The sequence below is a fragment of the Melospiza georgiana genome, chromosome 27 (assembly GCF_028018845.1).
Source record: "Melospiza georgiana isolate bMelGeo1 chromosome 27, bMelGeo1.pri, whole genome shotgun sequence".
In the NCBI taxonomy this organism is placed as follows: Eukaryota; Metazoa; Chordata; class Aves; order Passeriformes; family Passerellidae; genus Melospiza; species Melospiza georgiana.
Genome location: NC_080456.1, coordinates 5,365,795 through 5,381,378, shown reverse-complemented (window position 1 = coordinate 5,381,378; position 15,584 = coordinate 5,365,795). Strand labels below are relative to the sequence as shown.

General features: G+C 52.0%; 3 protein-coding genes across 3 annotated transcripts; 2 read left to right on the top strand and 1 right to left on the bottom strand.

Annotated features, from left to right (window-relative positions):
- Positions 1–296: 296 nt before the first annotated feature.
- Positions 297–2,062, bottom strand: HSPB2 (heat shock protein family B (small) member 2). The gene is made up of 2 exons (XM_058041342.1): positions 1,969–2,062; positions 297–748 (listed from the first exon to the last, which is right to left on the bottom strand). Exons 1-2 carry the CDS (start codon positions 2,060–2,062, stop codon positions 297–299), a joined length of 546 nt encoding a protein of 181 aa, XP_057897325.1.
- Positions 2,063–4,317: 2,255 nt separating this feature from the next.
- Positions 4,318–7,258, top strand: CRYAB (crystallin alpha B). The gene is made up of 3 exons (XM_058041225.1): positions 4,318–4,648; positions 5,634–5,756; positions 6,938–7,258. Exons 1-3 carry the CDS (start codon positions 4,451–4,453, stop codon positions 7,139–7,141), a joined length of 525 nt encoding a protein of 174 aa, XP_057897208.1. The 5' UTR covers positions 4,318–4,450; the 3' UTR covers positions 7,142–7,258.
- Positions 7,259–10,945: 3,687 nt separating this feature from the next.
- FDXACB1 (ferredoxin-fold anticodon binding domain containing 1) lies at positions 10,946–14,932 on the top strand. The gene is made up of 5 exons (XM_058041224.1): positions 10,946–11,130; positions 11,817–11,973; positions 12,445–12,648; positions 13,095–13,253; positions 13,548–14,932. The coding sequence occupies exons 1-5, from the start codon at positions 10,959–10,961 to the stop codon at positions 14,701–14,703; spliced, it is 1,848 nt and encodes a 615-aa protein (XP_057897207.1). The 5' UTR covers positions 10,946–10,958; the 3' UTR covers positions 14,704–14,932.
- Positions 14,933–15,584: the final 652 nt, after the last annotated feature.

Sequence of the window (15,584 nt, the reverse complement as noted above, 5' to 3'; positions counted from 1 at the left end):
AGTCCATGGAGTCACAGCCTCACAGCTAAGGGCAGGAGTGACCCTGGGTGAGGGCAGAGCTCCCTGCACGCTCACCTGACCTAGAAAACAACTTGCATCACACTCACACTCACACTCACACTCACACTCACACTCACACTCACACTCACACTTCAGCCCCACTTATTTCCAGTTCCAAGTCCCTTTAGTTGCCAGCCCTCAGTGTGGCTGCCAAGCACCGATGGTGACAAACAGGGCTCTGGCACTGCACATTCCCCATCCCTATCCCCAAATATCCCTTCCCAAATCTGCAGCCTTTAGGACTCGTCCTTCTCCTTTCCCTCCTCGGCCCGTTCCTCCTTGCCCAGGGGCTGCTCCTGCCGGGTTATCTCCACCTCGTTGACCCTGGCCTTCACCTCCCTGCCCGTGCGGGGAGCCACGATGCTCAGGATGCCATCGTGGGACAGGCTGGCCCTGACGAGCAGCGGGTCCACGTCCAGGGGCAGGATGTAGGTCCTGGTGAACTCCCTGGCGACGAAGCCGTGGCGGTCGGCCCTCTGCGGGTGCTGCCCCGCCACCTCCAGCAGGTTGTCCACGGTGCGGACGCTCAGCTCGTCGGGCAGGAACTGGCAGACGTCCAGGAACACCTGGAACTTGTGCTGGTTCAGGCACACCTCCGAGGTGCCCCTCTCCAGCTGCTTGTTGATGCGGGGCCGGATGTAGTAGCCGTGGTACAGGGCAGGGGCTAAAATCTCCGACGGGGAAACACCTGCAGAGGAGAGCCCGCGGGGAGTGCGGGGCTGCAGCAGCGGGCAGGAGCAGAGTGGCACCTGGGGCACACCTTGGCTTCGTCCCATCCCCGAGCAGGGGTGGAGCCTGCCGCAGTTCCCACCTTTGTGCCCCTAAAACCCACCCAGAGCCGCGTCCCTGCCAGCTGCTGCGTGCCATGCGCTGCCCAGGCTGGGGCTGGCATCCAGCTTCTCATGTTGGGCGCACTGGGAGGGCCCGCTGGGTGCTCTGGGAGCTCAGCAGAGCAGAGCCCACGGCCAGGGATGGGCATGGAAAGTGCTGATGGTGAAGGACTAAAGGCCTTTTGTGTGCCATTGTCCACAGGGCTTTCCTTGGAGCTTTTTGCCTTTTCACGCTGCTGTGCCGGTGCTGAATGGTTCTGCTGCTGCCCACATTCCTTCCCCCTGGCCAGCACTGCCCAGCTTTGTGCTGAACGCCCCAGCTCAGCTTTTCTCCACATCCCCCTGGCTGGAAAAGCTTCCCCCCCCCTCCCCTGGCGCTTTAGCTCCATGTTTTCACAGCATGTGCACGAATGCCAGAGCATGGCTGGCATCAGGGAGGGAGGGACGGGCAGCACCGGGCATGGATGGGGAAGTGGACATGAAGAGACAGACCCTGGCTATTCCCTGGTCATTCCCTGTTTTTTCTCCTGTTTTTTCCCTGGCTATTCCCTGGTCATTCCCTGTTTTTTCCCCTGTTTTTTCCCTGGCTATTCCCTGTTTTTTTTCCCTGTTTTTTCCCTGGGTATTCCCTCACTATTCCCTGTTTTTTCCCTGGATATTTTCTATCTATTCCCTAAATATTCCGTGCTTTTCCCCTGTTTTTCCCTGGCTATTCCCTCACTATTCCTTGGCTAGTCCCTGTTTTTTCCCTGGTCCTTCCCTGGCTATTTCCTGGCTATCCCCAGGTTATTGCCTGGTTGTTCCCTGGCCGTTCTCTGGATATTCCCTGGTTATTCCCTATTTTTTCCCTGTTTTTCCCTGGCTATTCCCTGGTTTTTCCCTGTTTTTTTCCCCTGGCTATTCCCTGGTTTTTCCCTGGCTGTTCCCCCCTGATCTGATCCAGATTCCTCCTCTCAAAATTCCTCAGCTCCAGCTTCCCCCTCTGGAGCTCGAGCTGCCCAGAGGGAATCCCCCAGCCCTGCAGCAGCCGAGGGGAGAAAGGTGCAAAGAGAGGGGAGGATCCCACTCCCTTCCTTACCTTCTCCAAAGTTCTGGTCGTAGATCTTGCTGGGGTTGGCAAATTCATACTCAGAGCTCATGGGGTAGGCGTGGGGCACGGTGCGGGTGGCCATGGCGTGTCCAGCACAGATACCGTCCTTTTTCCTTCCTTTTTCCTTCCTTTTTCCTTCCTTTTTCCTTCCTTTTTCCTTCCTCCTTTCCTTCCTTCTTTCCTTCCTTCTTCCCTTCTTTCCTTCCTTCTTCCCTTTTTTCCTTCCTGCCTCCCCAGCCCTTGCTGCCTCTCCGAGCAGGGCTGCAGGCTGCAAGGCTCCAGCTGGGTGGATTCCAAAGGGAGGAGGGAGTGAGTGAGTGAGTGAGTGATAAAAAAGATGGACCAAAATAGCCCCACACAGGCCCCAGGACGCCGGGCCAGGGCAGCTTCTCACTGCATTCCTGCAGGGAGGGCAGGGGACACCTTGGGGACCCTCTGAGGGTCCCTCCTGGAGCAGGGGGTGGGTGGGCAGCCCAGATTCAGGGGCAGGACAGACCCCAGGTGCTGCTGCTCCAAAGCAAGGGCTCGTTGGGGCAGCTCAGGGTGTCCCTGAACTGGAACTGGTGGCCCTGTGGGTGGCTGAGACACACGGAGTGGTTTGTAAGGTGCTGTTTTCCAAAAGATTCCATCAGATCCAAAAGGAATCTGCTTATCTCTGGCAGCCACATGGTTGGACAGCACTCATAGGAGAATGATGGGCTTTGCTAGTACCAGCCACAGCTGCAGAGCAGGAGGAATGAGCTCTTCATCTTCTGGAGGCCCTCCTGGCTCCTCAGGGATGAGGCTTTGAGGGAGTGGGGAGCCACAAAGTGTGGAAGTAAACGTAGGCTAAAGGCAGCGACTCTTTCCAAAAGATGGATGAGATTGTTCAGCTCATGTGATGAAGCCACTGCCCACACCCAGTGCCCACTGCGAGCTTGGGGCTCAAACCCCTCCTGTTCCCTACATGAGGAGCCTGATTGTCCCAGGAGCTGAGCTCAAATCTCCTGTTCATTTAGCAGGGAAGGGCTGCAGGAGTGCAGCAGGGTCCCACTGCTGTCCCCTTCCCATCCTGAGCCCTGCTGGCTGCCCAGGCTCTTCCCTTGGCCAGGCTTTGGCACAATGCCACGGGGAAATGCTGGTGCCAGCCCTCACCAGCCAAGCCAGGCTCTGAACCTGCCCAAGTCCAGCTTTACTGGGCAGGGCTGGTGGGCTGCTGGTGCTGAGCTCTGCACAGCCCGAAACCAGAGACTGCCTCCAGCCCTGCAGTGCGGGAGAGCAGGTGCAGTGCTGCTGATGTAATGGGGACTTGGAGAGGGTATTTATGGCCCGGACTGCTGCACAGAGCAAATCCTGCTCCTATTCTTGCAGGCAAGCCGAGGGGAAGAGGCTCAGAGCCTTTGGCAAAGGGCTGGCAGAGCTGGCAGCACCTCTGAGCCAGAAATTGTGTTTAAATTGTGAGCTCTCACAGGCAGAGAAGCTCTTGCCCTTCAACAGAAGCTAGGCTGAACCCATTCCTGAGATATGGGTTCACGGGTGAGGCAGGAACTAAAGCAAGTGTGTGAATTGTTGGGGGGAGAGCTGCAGGAAAGCAGGTGAGTGCAGGGGCAGGGGTGTTCTGCAGCACCCTGGAGGCCTTGGCCATGCCCAGGTTCTCTCTGGGGTCACAGCCTGGGGCTCTTCCCTCCAGAAAAATGTGAGAAAAAGACCAAGCAAAAGACCAGAGGTGTTGGTGGAGAGATCCCTCCTTTATTCTCACCACACCCTGCAACAGCCGCTACAACCAACCCCAACATCCCATAACAAGGGGAGGGGTTGGATGCCAACCCCCCCAAAACAAAACACAACCCTAAAAATAAAACAAATCCTATCACAAATTCCTACTCGGCCTCTCTCCGAGATCTATGGCCTGAAAAACCGTTGTTACAAAACTTAACTACAGGAATGCCTCACTCTGCAGCCGCAGTGCCAGGGGCCCAGCAGAGCCCTCCTGGCACCTTCCCTTGCCCTGACTTCGGGGCTGCCTTTGCTGCTGGGCCAGGCTGAGCCCTGCTGGGGGATGCTGAGCTCCTGGGAGCAAACAAGGGCCCCTTGTGCTGCTCCTGCCATCCAAAGATAGGAGCTGCATTGATCCCCTGGCATCCCGGGCAGCTGGACCAGGGGCCAAGCCTGCCCAGCGCCGTGGGTAAACAGCACGTGGGCAGCAGGGCGGGCACGGCCACTCCAGCTCCTCGCCGCCCCATTGGGCTCCTCTTCCTCCCGTCCCCTGCCCCCTCCTCCTCCTCCTCCTCAGCAGCGCGCTCAAATCCCTCAGACAGCGGCCGGGCACCGCCGAAGGGCCCGGCCCAGGAGTGGGACAATAAAATCCCTGACACCACTGTTCAAGAGGCCTCGGGGGGGTGGAAGGCCAGGCCAGCTGCGCGCCTATAAAGCTGTCCCCGCTCCCAGCACGGCAGCACAGTTGTTTGCCAGGCTCCTCCAGCGCTCTCCAATGGATATCACCATCCACAACCCCCTGATCCGCAGACCTTTCTTCTCCTGGTTGGCACCCAGCCGCATCTTTGACCAGATTTTCGGGGAGCACCTGCCCGAGTCGGAGCTGCTCCCCGTTTCCCCCAGCTTCAGCCCCTTCCTGATGAGATCGCCCATCCTTCGGATGCCCAGTTGGCTAGAGACAGGACTCTCCGAGGTAATCTTTGCTTCTTGGGGCTCCTTCTGGGCTCTGCCAGGGGCCCAGGAGAGCTGGGAGCGTGGAGGATGCTCCTAGGTGGGGTTTGTTAGGAAAAAGGCTGGGGGGGAAAGGTGCTGCCTCTGCATTGTTTGGGATGGAGCAAGTGTGGCCATAGCGATGGGGACAGAGCTCAGCAGGCATGGCAGGTCACCCTAGGAGCAGGCAGAGGAAAGGAGGAAACCCAATTTCCCTAATTTCTCTAATTTCCCTCATTTCCCCAATGTCTCTAATTTCCCTAATTTCTCTAATTTCCCCCATTTCCCAGTCTGCTGCACCAAACCTTCAATCCCACTCCCACCTGAGAAGTGAAGAGCACAGGGGCAGTGGGGTCCTTATGCCAAGCACTGCTGAGGGAAAAGGGGCCTTTTTCAAACAATCACTGCCCCGACAAACAGAATTTTAACAAGATCCAGGACCCAGAGGATCATGGAGCAGACGCCTCCTCCCTCCAAGGGCTGAGCCAAGAGGCTTTTGCCTGTCCTGCAAGTCAACTCTGTTATTCACAAGGAGATTGAGGAGCTATTCCAAGCAGAAGGAGTGAAAGTATTATTTTAATCCTTGCATAATGCCCCTCTTGATTTAGTGCCCAGGGTCTGGCTGCCCAGTGGAGCAGCCATAATAAAAAGCTCAGCTTTAAATCCAGAGTCAGTTTTAACCAATTCAGGTGGAGAATCTCAGGTGCTGCAGGGATGGGCATTAGCACAAGGCCAGCAAGGGACAGAGCCACTCGCATCAGGTCCCAAAATAAAGCTCAGAGTGTGCGTAGAGACCAGCCTGAGTCTTGGCCTGCTGCATTGTTTTTTAAGCTGAAACCCTGAGCTGCTCTTTTCTGAAGTAATTTCCTTGCTTTAGCTCTTTTCTGAAGTCACCTTCTTGTTTTGCACTTTTCTGAAATCACCTCCTGCTTTCACTCTTTTCTGAAATCACCTCCTGCTTTTTGTAGATGCGACTGGATAAGGACAAATTCTATGTGAACCTGGATGTGAAGCATTTCTCCCCTGAGGAGCTGAAGGTGAAGGTGCTCGGGGACATGATTGAGATCCACGGCAAGCACGAGGAGCGCCAGGTACCCCCAGCTTTAATCCACCCTGAGGAAACCCCCTCACCCCTGGGGACTGCAAAACAACCCCCTGCTCATCTCAAACATTTGTCATTATTTTAAATCAAGATGCTCCAAGCAATCCCCTCCAAGCTGATCCCAGACAGGGCAGCAAGAGGGTGGAGGTTTATTGCTGATGTTGCATGAGCTGTGAACTGAAGTGGAAAATCGTCTGTGAAATGGGCATTTTTGGGCTTCCCCTCTTTCTAGGGAGAGGCCAGGAATGCAGGGAGGTGTCCAATGAACTAAAAAGTAACTAGCAATCTAAAATTGTTAATTATCAAAAATTAACTAACAATCCAAAATTAACTAACAAGCTAAAAATTAACTAACAAGCTAAAAATTAAGTAACAAGCCACATAAAAAAAATCAGAGCATCGCCCTCTCCTAGGCCCAGCTATCAGTTTCTAACCCTTATAATTACATAATATAATATAATATAATATAATATAATATAATATAATATAATATAATATAATATAATATAATATAATTACTATACATTATATATTATATATTGTCGCTATAGGACACGAAAGAACACAAGCTCGCTACTGCTCTCAAGGTGAAGGAAAAAAAGGGAAGTTTATTTTCTGACTCCAATATTTATAGTTTTACAAGAGTGACAGCGGATTGGAGGGTGACAGTGCCACCTCTCCAGTGACACTGGTCAAACCAACTGTTTATCAACTCTCTCCTTCTCCATAAAGGAATGCAAGACAATGAGTTATTTACAGAAAGCGTGTGCGAAAGTTCACTACAAGAATGTCAACATCAGAAGGCTTAGAAAATCTTAAAAAAACAGGGTGACGATATATAATGATATAATATATAATATAGTATATTATATTACACTATATTATATTACTATATTACATTGCACTATATTAATGGCTCAGCAATTCCTTTCTTCTATATCGAAATTTGCTTTCCTTCCTATATCAAGGCTTGCATTCATTTCTATATCAAGGCTTGCTTTCATTTCTATATCAAGACTTGCTTTCCTTTCTATATCAAAACTCGCTTCCATCTCTATATCCAAACTCGCTTCCATCCCTATTCCTCCTTCAGACTCTCCACCCAAATACCTTCCTGCCAGGTCCCACCCACGCGTGACTCTTGTCCAAACTCCCATCCCTCCCGCACAGGACGAGCACGGGTTCATCGCGCGGGAGTTCAGCAGGAAGTACCGCATCCCGGACGACGTGGACCCCCTGACCATCACGTCCTCGCTGTCCCTGGACGGGGTGCTGACCGTGAGTGCACCCCGCCGGCAGAGCGACGTCCCCGAGCGCAGCATCCCCATCACCCGCGAGGACAAGCCCGCCATCGCGGGCGCCCAGAGGAAGTGAGGCCTGCTCTGCCGCTGTCCCCAAGGCCACCCCTGCAGGGACATCCCGGCTGTGCTGAACGGCTGCTGCTGTTATTTATGCTGAGTAAGTTTACTAACGAATAAAACCATGGAGAAGCAGCTCGCATTGGTTTGTTTCGGGATTTGGGTGGAGAAAGGTGGATAAAGGGCGCAGGGTGACATCGATTTTTTTGGGTGGCAGGCTGTGGTGTTGTTTGAGGGTGCCAAGACGAGGGAAGAGATGAGAATCTTGACTCCATGTTTCAGAAGGCTGATTTATTCTTTTATTCTTTAGTATATTGTATTAAAAGAAAAAAAAAACCAACTAAAATATATATATATACTAAATATACTAAATAAATATATATACTAAATAAATATATATACTAAATAAATATAAATATATATACTAAATATACTATATAATATATATTTATATATATAGTATATAAATATACTATATATTTATATATATATAAATATATAGTATAGTGTATATATATATTTATTATACATACACTATACAAATATATATTTATTATATTTCTTGTATATTTATATAATATAGATTTAGTATATATTTATCTATATAGTATACTAATACACTAGATAAATATATATAAATACATATAAACATGTATTTTTATATATATTAAACATATATCTATATATACTACATAGATATATTAAAACTATACTAAAAGAATAAAAGAAAGGATTTCATCAGAAGGCTTGAAAGGAATAGAAAGGAATGATAATAAAATCTTGTGACTGACCAGAGAGCCTGAGCCAGCTGACTGTAATTGGCCATTAATTAGAAACAACCACATGAGACCAATCACAGATGCACCTGTTGCATTCCACAGCAGCAGATAACCATTGTTTATATTTGGTTTCTGAGGAGAAGAAACCTAGCAAAAGGATTTTTCAGGAAATATGTCCGTGCCCAGGACAGATTATCTGGTTCTCAGAAGCTCCTTGTTCATCACCCTTGTGCTCTCTCTCCCTTCAATGCTGCCAGAGGATTTCAGAGTGTTTCACAAGCAACAGGAGAGTTTCTCCCGTGCAGATTAAACTGGTAAAACAGCTCCACGCCAACTGAAACCCATCTGAAGTGTGGGGGTTTGATAACAGCTGTATCTCAAATCTCTCCAATGATTCATGCAATGGAGAAACATCCAGGGGCTGCAGCCAGCTCAGAGCAGCTCCAGGTGAAAACTGCAGGGCTGCAATAAACACACATCTACCCAAAGAGAGGGAAAACATCTTTTTCTGATGATGCAAATCACCTCCCTTTGAAACTCTGCTGTTAGTGCCCTTCAAACACTGAGCAGGATCTGATGTCTACAGCAATAATCTGATTTATGCCAGCATTGCTGAGTGATACAAACCACTACTAAAGCCCTTTTCAGGCATCTTCATCTGCCCAGCACCTCTCTTCAAAGGGGTAGAAAGGGATGTGTGGATGGCTGGAAGTGAATTTCTAAAACCCATCTTCAAAAAGGACAGATCTGTCGCACACATCACCAGACTCAGTCATGGCCTGGCCTATTTTCTGTGTTCCTTCCACCTGCTGAGACAAAAGTTCTGTCAGCAGGGATCACAGCTCCCCTCAGCTGAGCAGGGAGGACATCCTGTAGGTGAGAAAAAGAAAATGAGCGCTCTGTGATGCAGGGTCACTGTCAAACACCCCAAATCCCCCCTCATTTCCAAGGTCTGCTGTTTCCCATTAGCTGGTTTTAATTAGCTCTCAGCTCAGGTGTTAATTGGGCTTGTCTGGCCAGGCACAGCCTCTGCACGCAAGAACAAACCCCAGACACACACAGAGGTTACAAACAGCCCAGATGAAAGAGCAGGAACAACTTTTCCCACGTGGCTTTCATGTGTGGCAGCTCTTGGTGCTGGAAGGAAATCCCAGCACCTCTGGTTCCTGGGGGCTTCTGCTGCTTTTTCTGCTTCCTTCTGGGTCCTTCTCCACCCGCAGCCCCAGAGTGCAGCAGCACTGGGCAGTGGGCTGCACAAAAGAGGTTCCAGCTGGAAATCAAGGAGGTTTTTGTTCAAATCCTAAAAGAATCAAAATTGAAAGGAAGCAAATGTAAAACAGTAAGAATTTAGAGAAAGTGCAGCTGAGGGAAATGGGTTTTACAGCACAGGGGTTTTGTCAAATCAGGCTCAAATCAGCACCAGAAATGAGAATTTTGAGTGAAAGCTCTCTGGGGATAAACTGGATGAGGTCAGCCAGACAAGAATACTTGAAATGCAGAACCACTCCCTGAGTGACCTGAAATTCCTGTTCTGGGGTGGCACAGGAGCACAGCCCAGCATGGGGAGAGGGACACAAAACACCTCTGTCATCTCCAGGCACAAACATCATCCAGGAGCTCCTCACATCCCGCAGAGTGTCCCAGTTCTGCACAAGTGAAATTCCCTCTCTGATGTTTCCCTGTAATCTGGAGCAGGCTGTTTCCAAAGCAGCGAGGGTGCTGAAAAGGAAAACTCACATTTAGCATACAATAAATACAAGTTTAGAGGGGTTTTTTATAATTACTGGAACGGGAACATTGTGTGGTAACTATTTTCTCAGTACCCAACACCTCTCCAGGCCACTGCACATCATTTAAAATATTTAAAATGATTCTCTCAAGGCCACAGGGAGCCAGCACAGAGCTCACAAATTGTGGCAGTGGGTCTGTGCAGGAGGGCTGGGCCCATTTCAAACCTCCCTCTGTCATTATCTGTGTGAAACACTGTCCCTGCCCTGTGGGGCAGCTGTGGGCACACAAATGGAGCAGGTGACACCCAAGCCTGGCTGTTGCAGATATTCCAGACCATCATTTCCTTCCTCCTCAAAGGCACCATGCACATATGTGAGGCAGGGTAATTAATTTACCTTGTGTCACCCTGTTGAGGAATTAGGGACCTTCTTATTACACCTGGATTATGTCTGCAATTATCTGACACCTGATGATGCTTCCAGCACCTTTCCATGGCTCCTTTTCACTTTTTCTGTCTCTGCTTCTCCCCTTTGGGAATTGAAGCAGCACAAAGATTGTCAGAGAATAAAAATTACAGGTACAGGTAGAAGTCAGTTCCAAGGAGGCTTTGAACTGATCTTTACCTGTACCTGTAATTTTTGGTACAACATTTGATTATAGGGCTGGAACTCCTCTGTTATGAGGAAAGGCTGAGAGAATTGGGATTGTTGAGCCTGGAAAGGAGAAGATTTCAGGGTGAATTAATTGTGGCCTTGCAGTACCTGATGGGAGCCCCCGGGAAAGGTGGGAGAGAGGCTATTCCCAAAGGGCTGGAGTGACAGAGCAAGGGGGAATGCTCCAACCCGACAGAGAGCAGGGTTAGATTGGATATTAACAAGAAACTTAACGCTGTGAGGGTGGTGAGGCTCGGGCACAGGCTGCCCAGAGAAATGCTGGAAGCGTTTGAGGACGGGGCTAAGCAGTGTCCCGGTATAAACTCAGCTTTAATACCCCTCGGAACCCGAACCATTCTGCGACGCTGCGAGTCTGCGATTGAGATTCAGATATTTAGATTCATCCCGTTTTCCGGTGGTTTGAGCAACTCCCATTTCCTGTCGCTCGGCGGCGGGCGGGGAGCGCTCCCCGATCAGTGCCCGGTGCCGCTCCCGGTGCCGCTCCCGGTGCCGCTCCCCTTCCGGGGACTCTGCGCGATCGGGGAGCAGCAGCGGCTGCCGGGGGATGCCCGCGGGGCCGGACCGGCTCCGGCAGCGCCCGCGGAGCGGCCGCACGTCATGAGCGAGCGCCGGTGCCTGCGGGGCTGCGGGCGCCGCTGCCGGCCGGGCCATGGGGCCGCAGCCCCGCCGCGTGCTGCTGCTCGGGGAGGGAAACTTCTCCTTCGCCGCGGCGCTGAGCGGGGCCCCGGGCACGCACGTGGTGGCCACTTGCTACGAGAGCGAGGAGGAGGCGGCCGGGAGAGGGGCAGCGGCGCGGAGCATCCGCCGTCTGCGGGACAGCGGTGCGTGCGCCCGGGGACGGGCTGGGGCTGCTGCTGGGAGCCCTGCTGGCACCCTGCTGGCATCGGTGTCACCCTGATGGCATCGCTGGCACACCCCCTGGCGTTGCTGTCGCCCTGGTGTCACCCAGAGTGGCATTGCTATCACCCGGGTGTCACCCTCCTGCCACCCCGGTGTCACCTTCCTGGCATTGCTGCCACCCTGGTGTCACCCTGCTGGTATCCCTGTCACCCTGCTGGCATCGCTGCCACCCAGAATGGCATCCCTGTCACCCTGGTGTCACCCTCCTGGCATTGCTGCCACCCTGGTGTCACCCTCCTGGTATCCCTGTCACCTTCCTGGCCTCGCTGTCACCCTGGTGTCACCCCCTGGCCTCGCTGTCCCCCTCCGCCCCGTCCCTTGGGAGCCCCCCGCCCCTCCAGGCGTCTCAGGGCAGGGACTGGAATAGCCCAGAAATACTTTAAAATCTGATCAGGATGAAATTGTGCTGAAACTACTGGTTTCAGCTGTTATCAGAAGTTTCTGCTGCCTTGAAAGAGAGCAAAGAGAGCCCCACAGGGCTCCCTGGCATTCCCAGTGCTCCAGGCGGCTCTCACGCACTTCCAAAGGCCCTGGAGGATTTGCGTTCCCACCTTTCCTTACAGTTTTCCTCCCTGATAGCCAGCCGAGCCTTGTTCTGCTGTCGCAGGAGCCGAGGTTGTGTTTTCCGTGGACTGCACCAAGCTGAAGGAGCACTTTGTCCCGGGAGAACGGGAATTTGATCGCATTTATTTCAACTTCCCCCACTGTGGGAGGAAGGCTGGGGTGGTGAAGAACAGGCAGCTCCTCGCTGGCTTTTTCCACAGGTGAGTAAACCCTAATTAACGCCGTGCTAATTACCGGCCGTGGCAGAGCTTTCCAGCTGCGCTACAGGTGTTTTTGGGGCGCTGGGAGATTTGGGGCTGTGCTTAGAGGATGTTTTGGGGTTATGCTTAGAGGATTTTTTGGGGTTGTGCTAACAGGATTTTTTGGGGTTGTGCTCACAGGATTTTTTGGGGTTATGCTTAGAGGACTTTTTGGGGTTATGCTTAGAGGATTTTTTGGGGCTGGGCTAACAGGATTTTTTGGGGTTGTGCTAACAGGATCTTTTGGGGCTGTGCTGACAGCATTTTTTGGAGTTGTGCTAACAGGATTTTTTGGGGCTGTGCTTAGAGGATTTTTTGGGGTTATGCTTAGAGGATTTTTTGGGGCTGTGCTCACAGGATTTTTTGGGGCTGTGCTCACAGGATCTTTTGGGGTTGTGCTAACAGGACTTTCTGCTCTGGCTTCCCTTCCAGCTGTGCAGAGGTGCTGGCCCAGGAGGGAGAGGTCCACGTGGCCCTTTGCAATGGCCAGGGAGGGACTCCTGCGGATCAGCCCAGGAGGGAGTGGCACAACAGCTGGCAAATCGTGGCTGTGGCTGCAGGAGCTGGCTTTATCCTGAGCCACGTTCATCCCTTCAAAGCAGAGACTATCGAGGGATACAAATGCACAGGTTACAGGTAACCATCACAAACTGAAATTCTGATGTTTGTGCTCTTAAAATGCCCCAGTGCTAGAATATTCTTTTAGTGTCTTGTTGGCTGAAGAGGAACTCCTTTTAATTTTCCTTTTCATTTTCCTTTTAATATTTTCCTTTTAATTATCCTTTTAATTTTCCTTGAAATTTCCCCCAAAATAGCTGCAGTTCTTGTTCATCTCCAAGCAGAATAACCAGGATTAAAAGGCAAGCTTCCTGCCAAAGCGCCCTCTAAAAATAAGACTATCTGAGGATTTTAAAGGTCAAAAGCATCCGTTTCAGAACAAATATCAATCTCAGCCTAAAGACAGGAGGGCTGGGATTGGTGCTGGCAGAGACCTCTGCTCCTGCCTACTTAAATATTAAATATTATACACATTAAATATCAGAAATTAGCAGTGAATTTGCTCTGGTTTTGTGTATTTTCAGGAGTCAGGATAAATCCTTCTGTGTGGAGGGTGCTGTGAACCACATTTTCACACGGAGCACAGCACCCCAGTGTTTCACATCCATGAGCTGCCACACACAACTGGGGAGCCAAAAAGTTTCTTTTCAAGTGCCACAAGTCCTTGTGGATAAAATTAACAGGTGAGTTTTATAATTGGTTTCTCTTTGGCAGTAGGAACGTGGGGATGGCCAGCAGTGGGGTCAGATAAATGGATGTGGTGACTGGGAAATCCTTTTTTTTTGCCAGCAAATTGCAGTGAATTCTTGATTGTAACACCAGTGCCCTGAAAATGTGCAACACCTTTGGTGAAAGGCTTGGCTCGGTCAGTTAGTTGCTGGCTTAAGAATGTTTTGGGTGGATTGCTGCACTCAAATTGTGGCCACAGGAAGGAAATCACACATGGTGTCTGTAATTTGCACTTTTGTCTTTCACAGGGGTTTCCTTGAGGTGAATTCAAGTCATCCAGTAAGGACAATAAAGGAGAAGCTCAGTGCAGGGCTCGGCCAATCTTTTCCTCTGCAGGACATCAGCTCCTGCCTTCCCCTGCTCCAGCAAGGTCGCCCCGGGGGTGTTTGCCACTCCAACGTCTTCTGCATCACCCTGAGCCCAGGGGAGGCTCCAGGCACTGGGAAAACATCTCAGGCACTGGCAGATGCAGCTCTGTGTTCCCATTTTGGCCAGGGCACAGGTGGGAATGGGCAGGAGGGACGCCCAGCTCCAGAGCAGTTTTACCTTAGGCCTTCCCTCCTGCCTCATGCCCAGGCAATGATACAAAATGGAGCCTTTTCCCCAGGGACACTTCAGGTTCTTTCTGGGCCCGTTTTTAGGAAATGTCGGATCACTCCCCACTCCATGCCTGCTTTCCATGAGATGCTGGTTGTGCTCGCAGTGAGCAGGGGCACGGAGAACAGCTGTGTGCAGATGTTGGTGGAGAACATTAAAACCACCATGAATTCCCTTCACCAGGACGCTTCTGGTGTCAAACCCAGCATCAGCCTGCAGGAACCAAGTTTTGGAGCTGAGCTCGGTGACTTTGCTGCTTTTGAAAGGCAGCTTGGTGAAGTTCAGCATTTCCTCTGTGTGGGGACAGAGCCAGAGCCCCCAGGCTCCTGTGTGGGCGTTATCAGGGCAGCTCCTGCTGAATTAAAAAGCCAGGAGCTGGTGGTTGTCTCTTCCTCGCTGAACCTGGACCTCCTGGCCATGCTGCTCTGTGGAATATCGGACTGGAGAATGCTCTGGACGTGGGACAGGCGCTTCCTCAGGCAGTTCCCTGAGGGAGAGTTGAGGCTTTTCAAGAGTTTTTCCCTGTACCCACCTTCCTATGTGCACGACGTCAGCTTCTGGCTTCCTGACGGGCAGGACTTTGATGAAGTGGCTTTCCACACCCTTGCCAGGAGGGTGTCAGGTGAAATGGTCGTTTCCATCCAGCTGAGGGACAGTTTCCAGCAGCCAGGGACGGGACGGAGGAGCCTCTGCTACAGGGTGACTTTCCAGTCCTGTGACAGGGCCTTGGGCAGCCGGGAGGCAGCGGAGATGCAGCTGCACCTTCGGGAGGAAATCCAGCAGCACCTGGGTGTGACCCTGAGGTAGAACATCTCCCGTGCTTTGCAGGGGCTCCCGTGGCCCTTTCTGAGCTGGAAAATGTCACCTGCCCGTCGTTGGACCCGAGGCTGCGTTACTGCAGTGCCTGTCACAAGGGCGGGGTGGACTTTGAGCACCTGCCCACGTTTCCATGTGGGAGCTCCTGTTAATGGAGCTCCTGTTCTCTGTGTGTGTGTGATTAAACCTCGTTTTATAAAGTGGAGCTTTTCTTTCCTGGGCTCCTGTGAGAGTGGATTTGATCTCTTTACTAATGCAAATTCCTGCTGGTGCCCACCCTGAGCCTGCCCAGCCCACCCTGAGGCCGTTCCCTCTCCTCCTGTCCCTGTTCCCGGGAGCAGATCCCAAATCCCCCTGGCTGTCCCCTCCTGTCAGGAGCTGTGCAGAGCCACAAGGTCCCCCCTGAGCCTCCTTTGCTCCAGGCTGAGCCCTTTTCCAGCTCCTTCAGCTGCTCCGGACCCTTCCCAGCTCTGTTCCCTGCCCTGGACGCGCTCCAACCCCTCCATATCCTTTCCGTGCTGTCCTTTCCCCATCTCCCGATCACAGCGGGTACCAAATAAATAACATTCTCCATCAGTGCGTTCCCCATTCCCTCACTTTCCTCCCCAAAAAGGCGGGCAGGGCAGGGCGGGGATGGAGCTTGGCTCGGACCCGGGCGTGTGGGACAGAGATGGGGTGAGGGATGGACCCGGGTGAGGGATGGACCCGGGTGGGTGACGGACACGGGTGAGTGATGGACCTGGGTGTGCGGGGCAGCGCTCCCCCTGTCGCGGTCCCTGTCCGTCTGTTTGTTCCTGTCCTCCTGTCGGTCTCTGATCCTGTCCGTGTGTCGGTCCCGGTCCCTGTGTGGGTCCCGGTCTCTGTCCGTGTGT

Coding starts and splice junctions, on each gene's coding strand:
- HSPB2 (XM_058041342.1), bottom strand. CDS start 2,062: ATGGCCACCCGCACCGTGCCCCACGCCTACCCCATGAGCTCTGAGTAT. Junction 749..1,968: donor CGACCAGAACTTTGGAGAAG/GTAAGGAAGGGA, acceptor TCTCCTCTGCAG/GTGTTTCCCCGTCGGAGATT.
- CRYAB (XM_058041225.1), top strand. CDS start 4,451: ATGGATATCACCATCCACAACCCCCTGATCCGCAGACCTTTCTTCTCC. Junction 4,649..5,633: donor TAGAGACAGGACTCTCCGAG/GTAATCTTTGCT, acceptor TGCTTTTTGTAG/ATGCGACTGGATAAGGACAA. Junction 5,757..6,937: donor GCAAGCACGAGGAGCGCCAG/GTACCCCCAGCT, acceptor CCTCCCGCACAG/GACGAGCACGGGTTCATCGC.
- FDXACB1 (XM_058041224.1), top strand. CDS start 10,959: ATGGGGCCGCAGCCCCGCCGCGTGCTGCTGCTCGGGGAGGGAAACTTC. Junction 11,131..11,816: donor CCGCCGTCTGCGGGACAGCG/GTGCGTGCGCCC, acceptor CTGCTGTCGCAG/GAGCCGAGGTTGTGTTTTCC. Junction 12,649..13,094: donor TACAAATGCACAGGTTACAG/GTAACCATCACA, acceptor GTGTATTTTCAG/GAGTCAGGATAAATCCTTCT.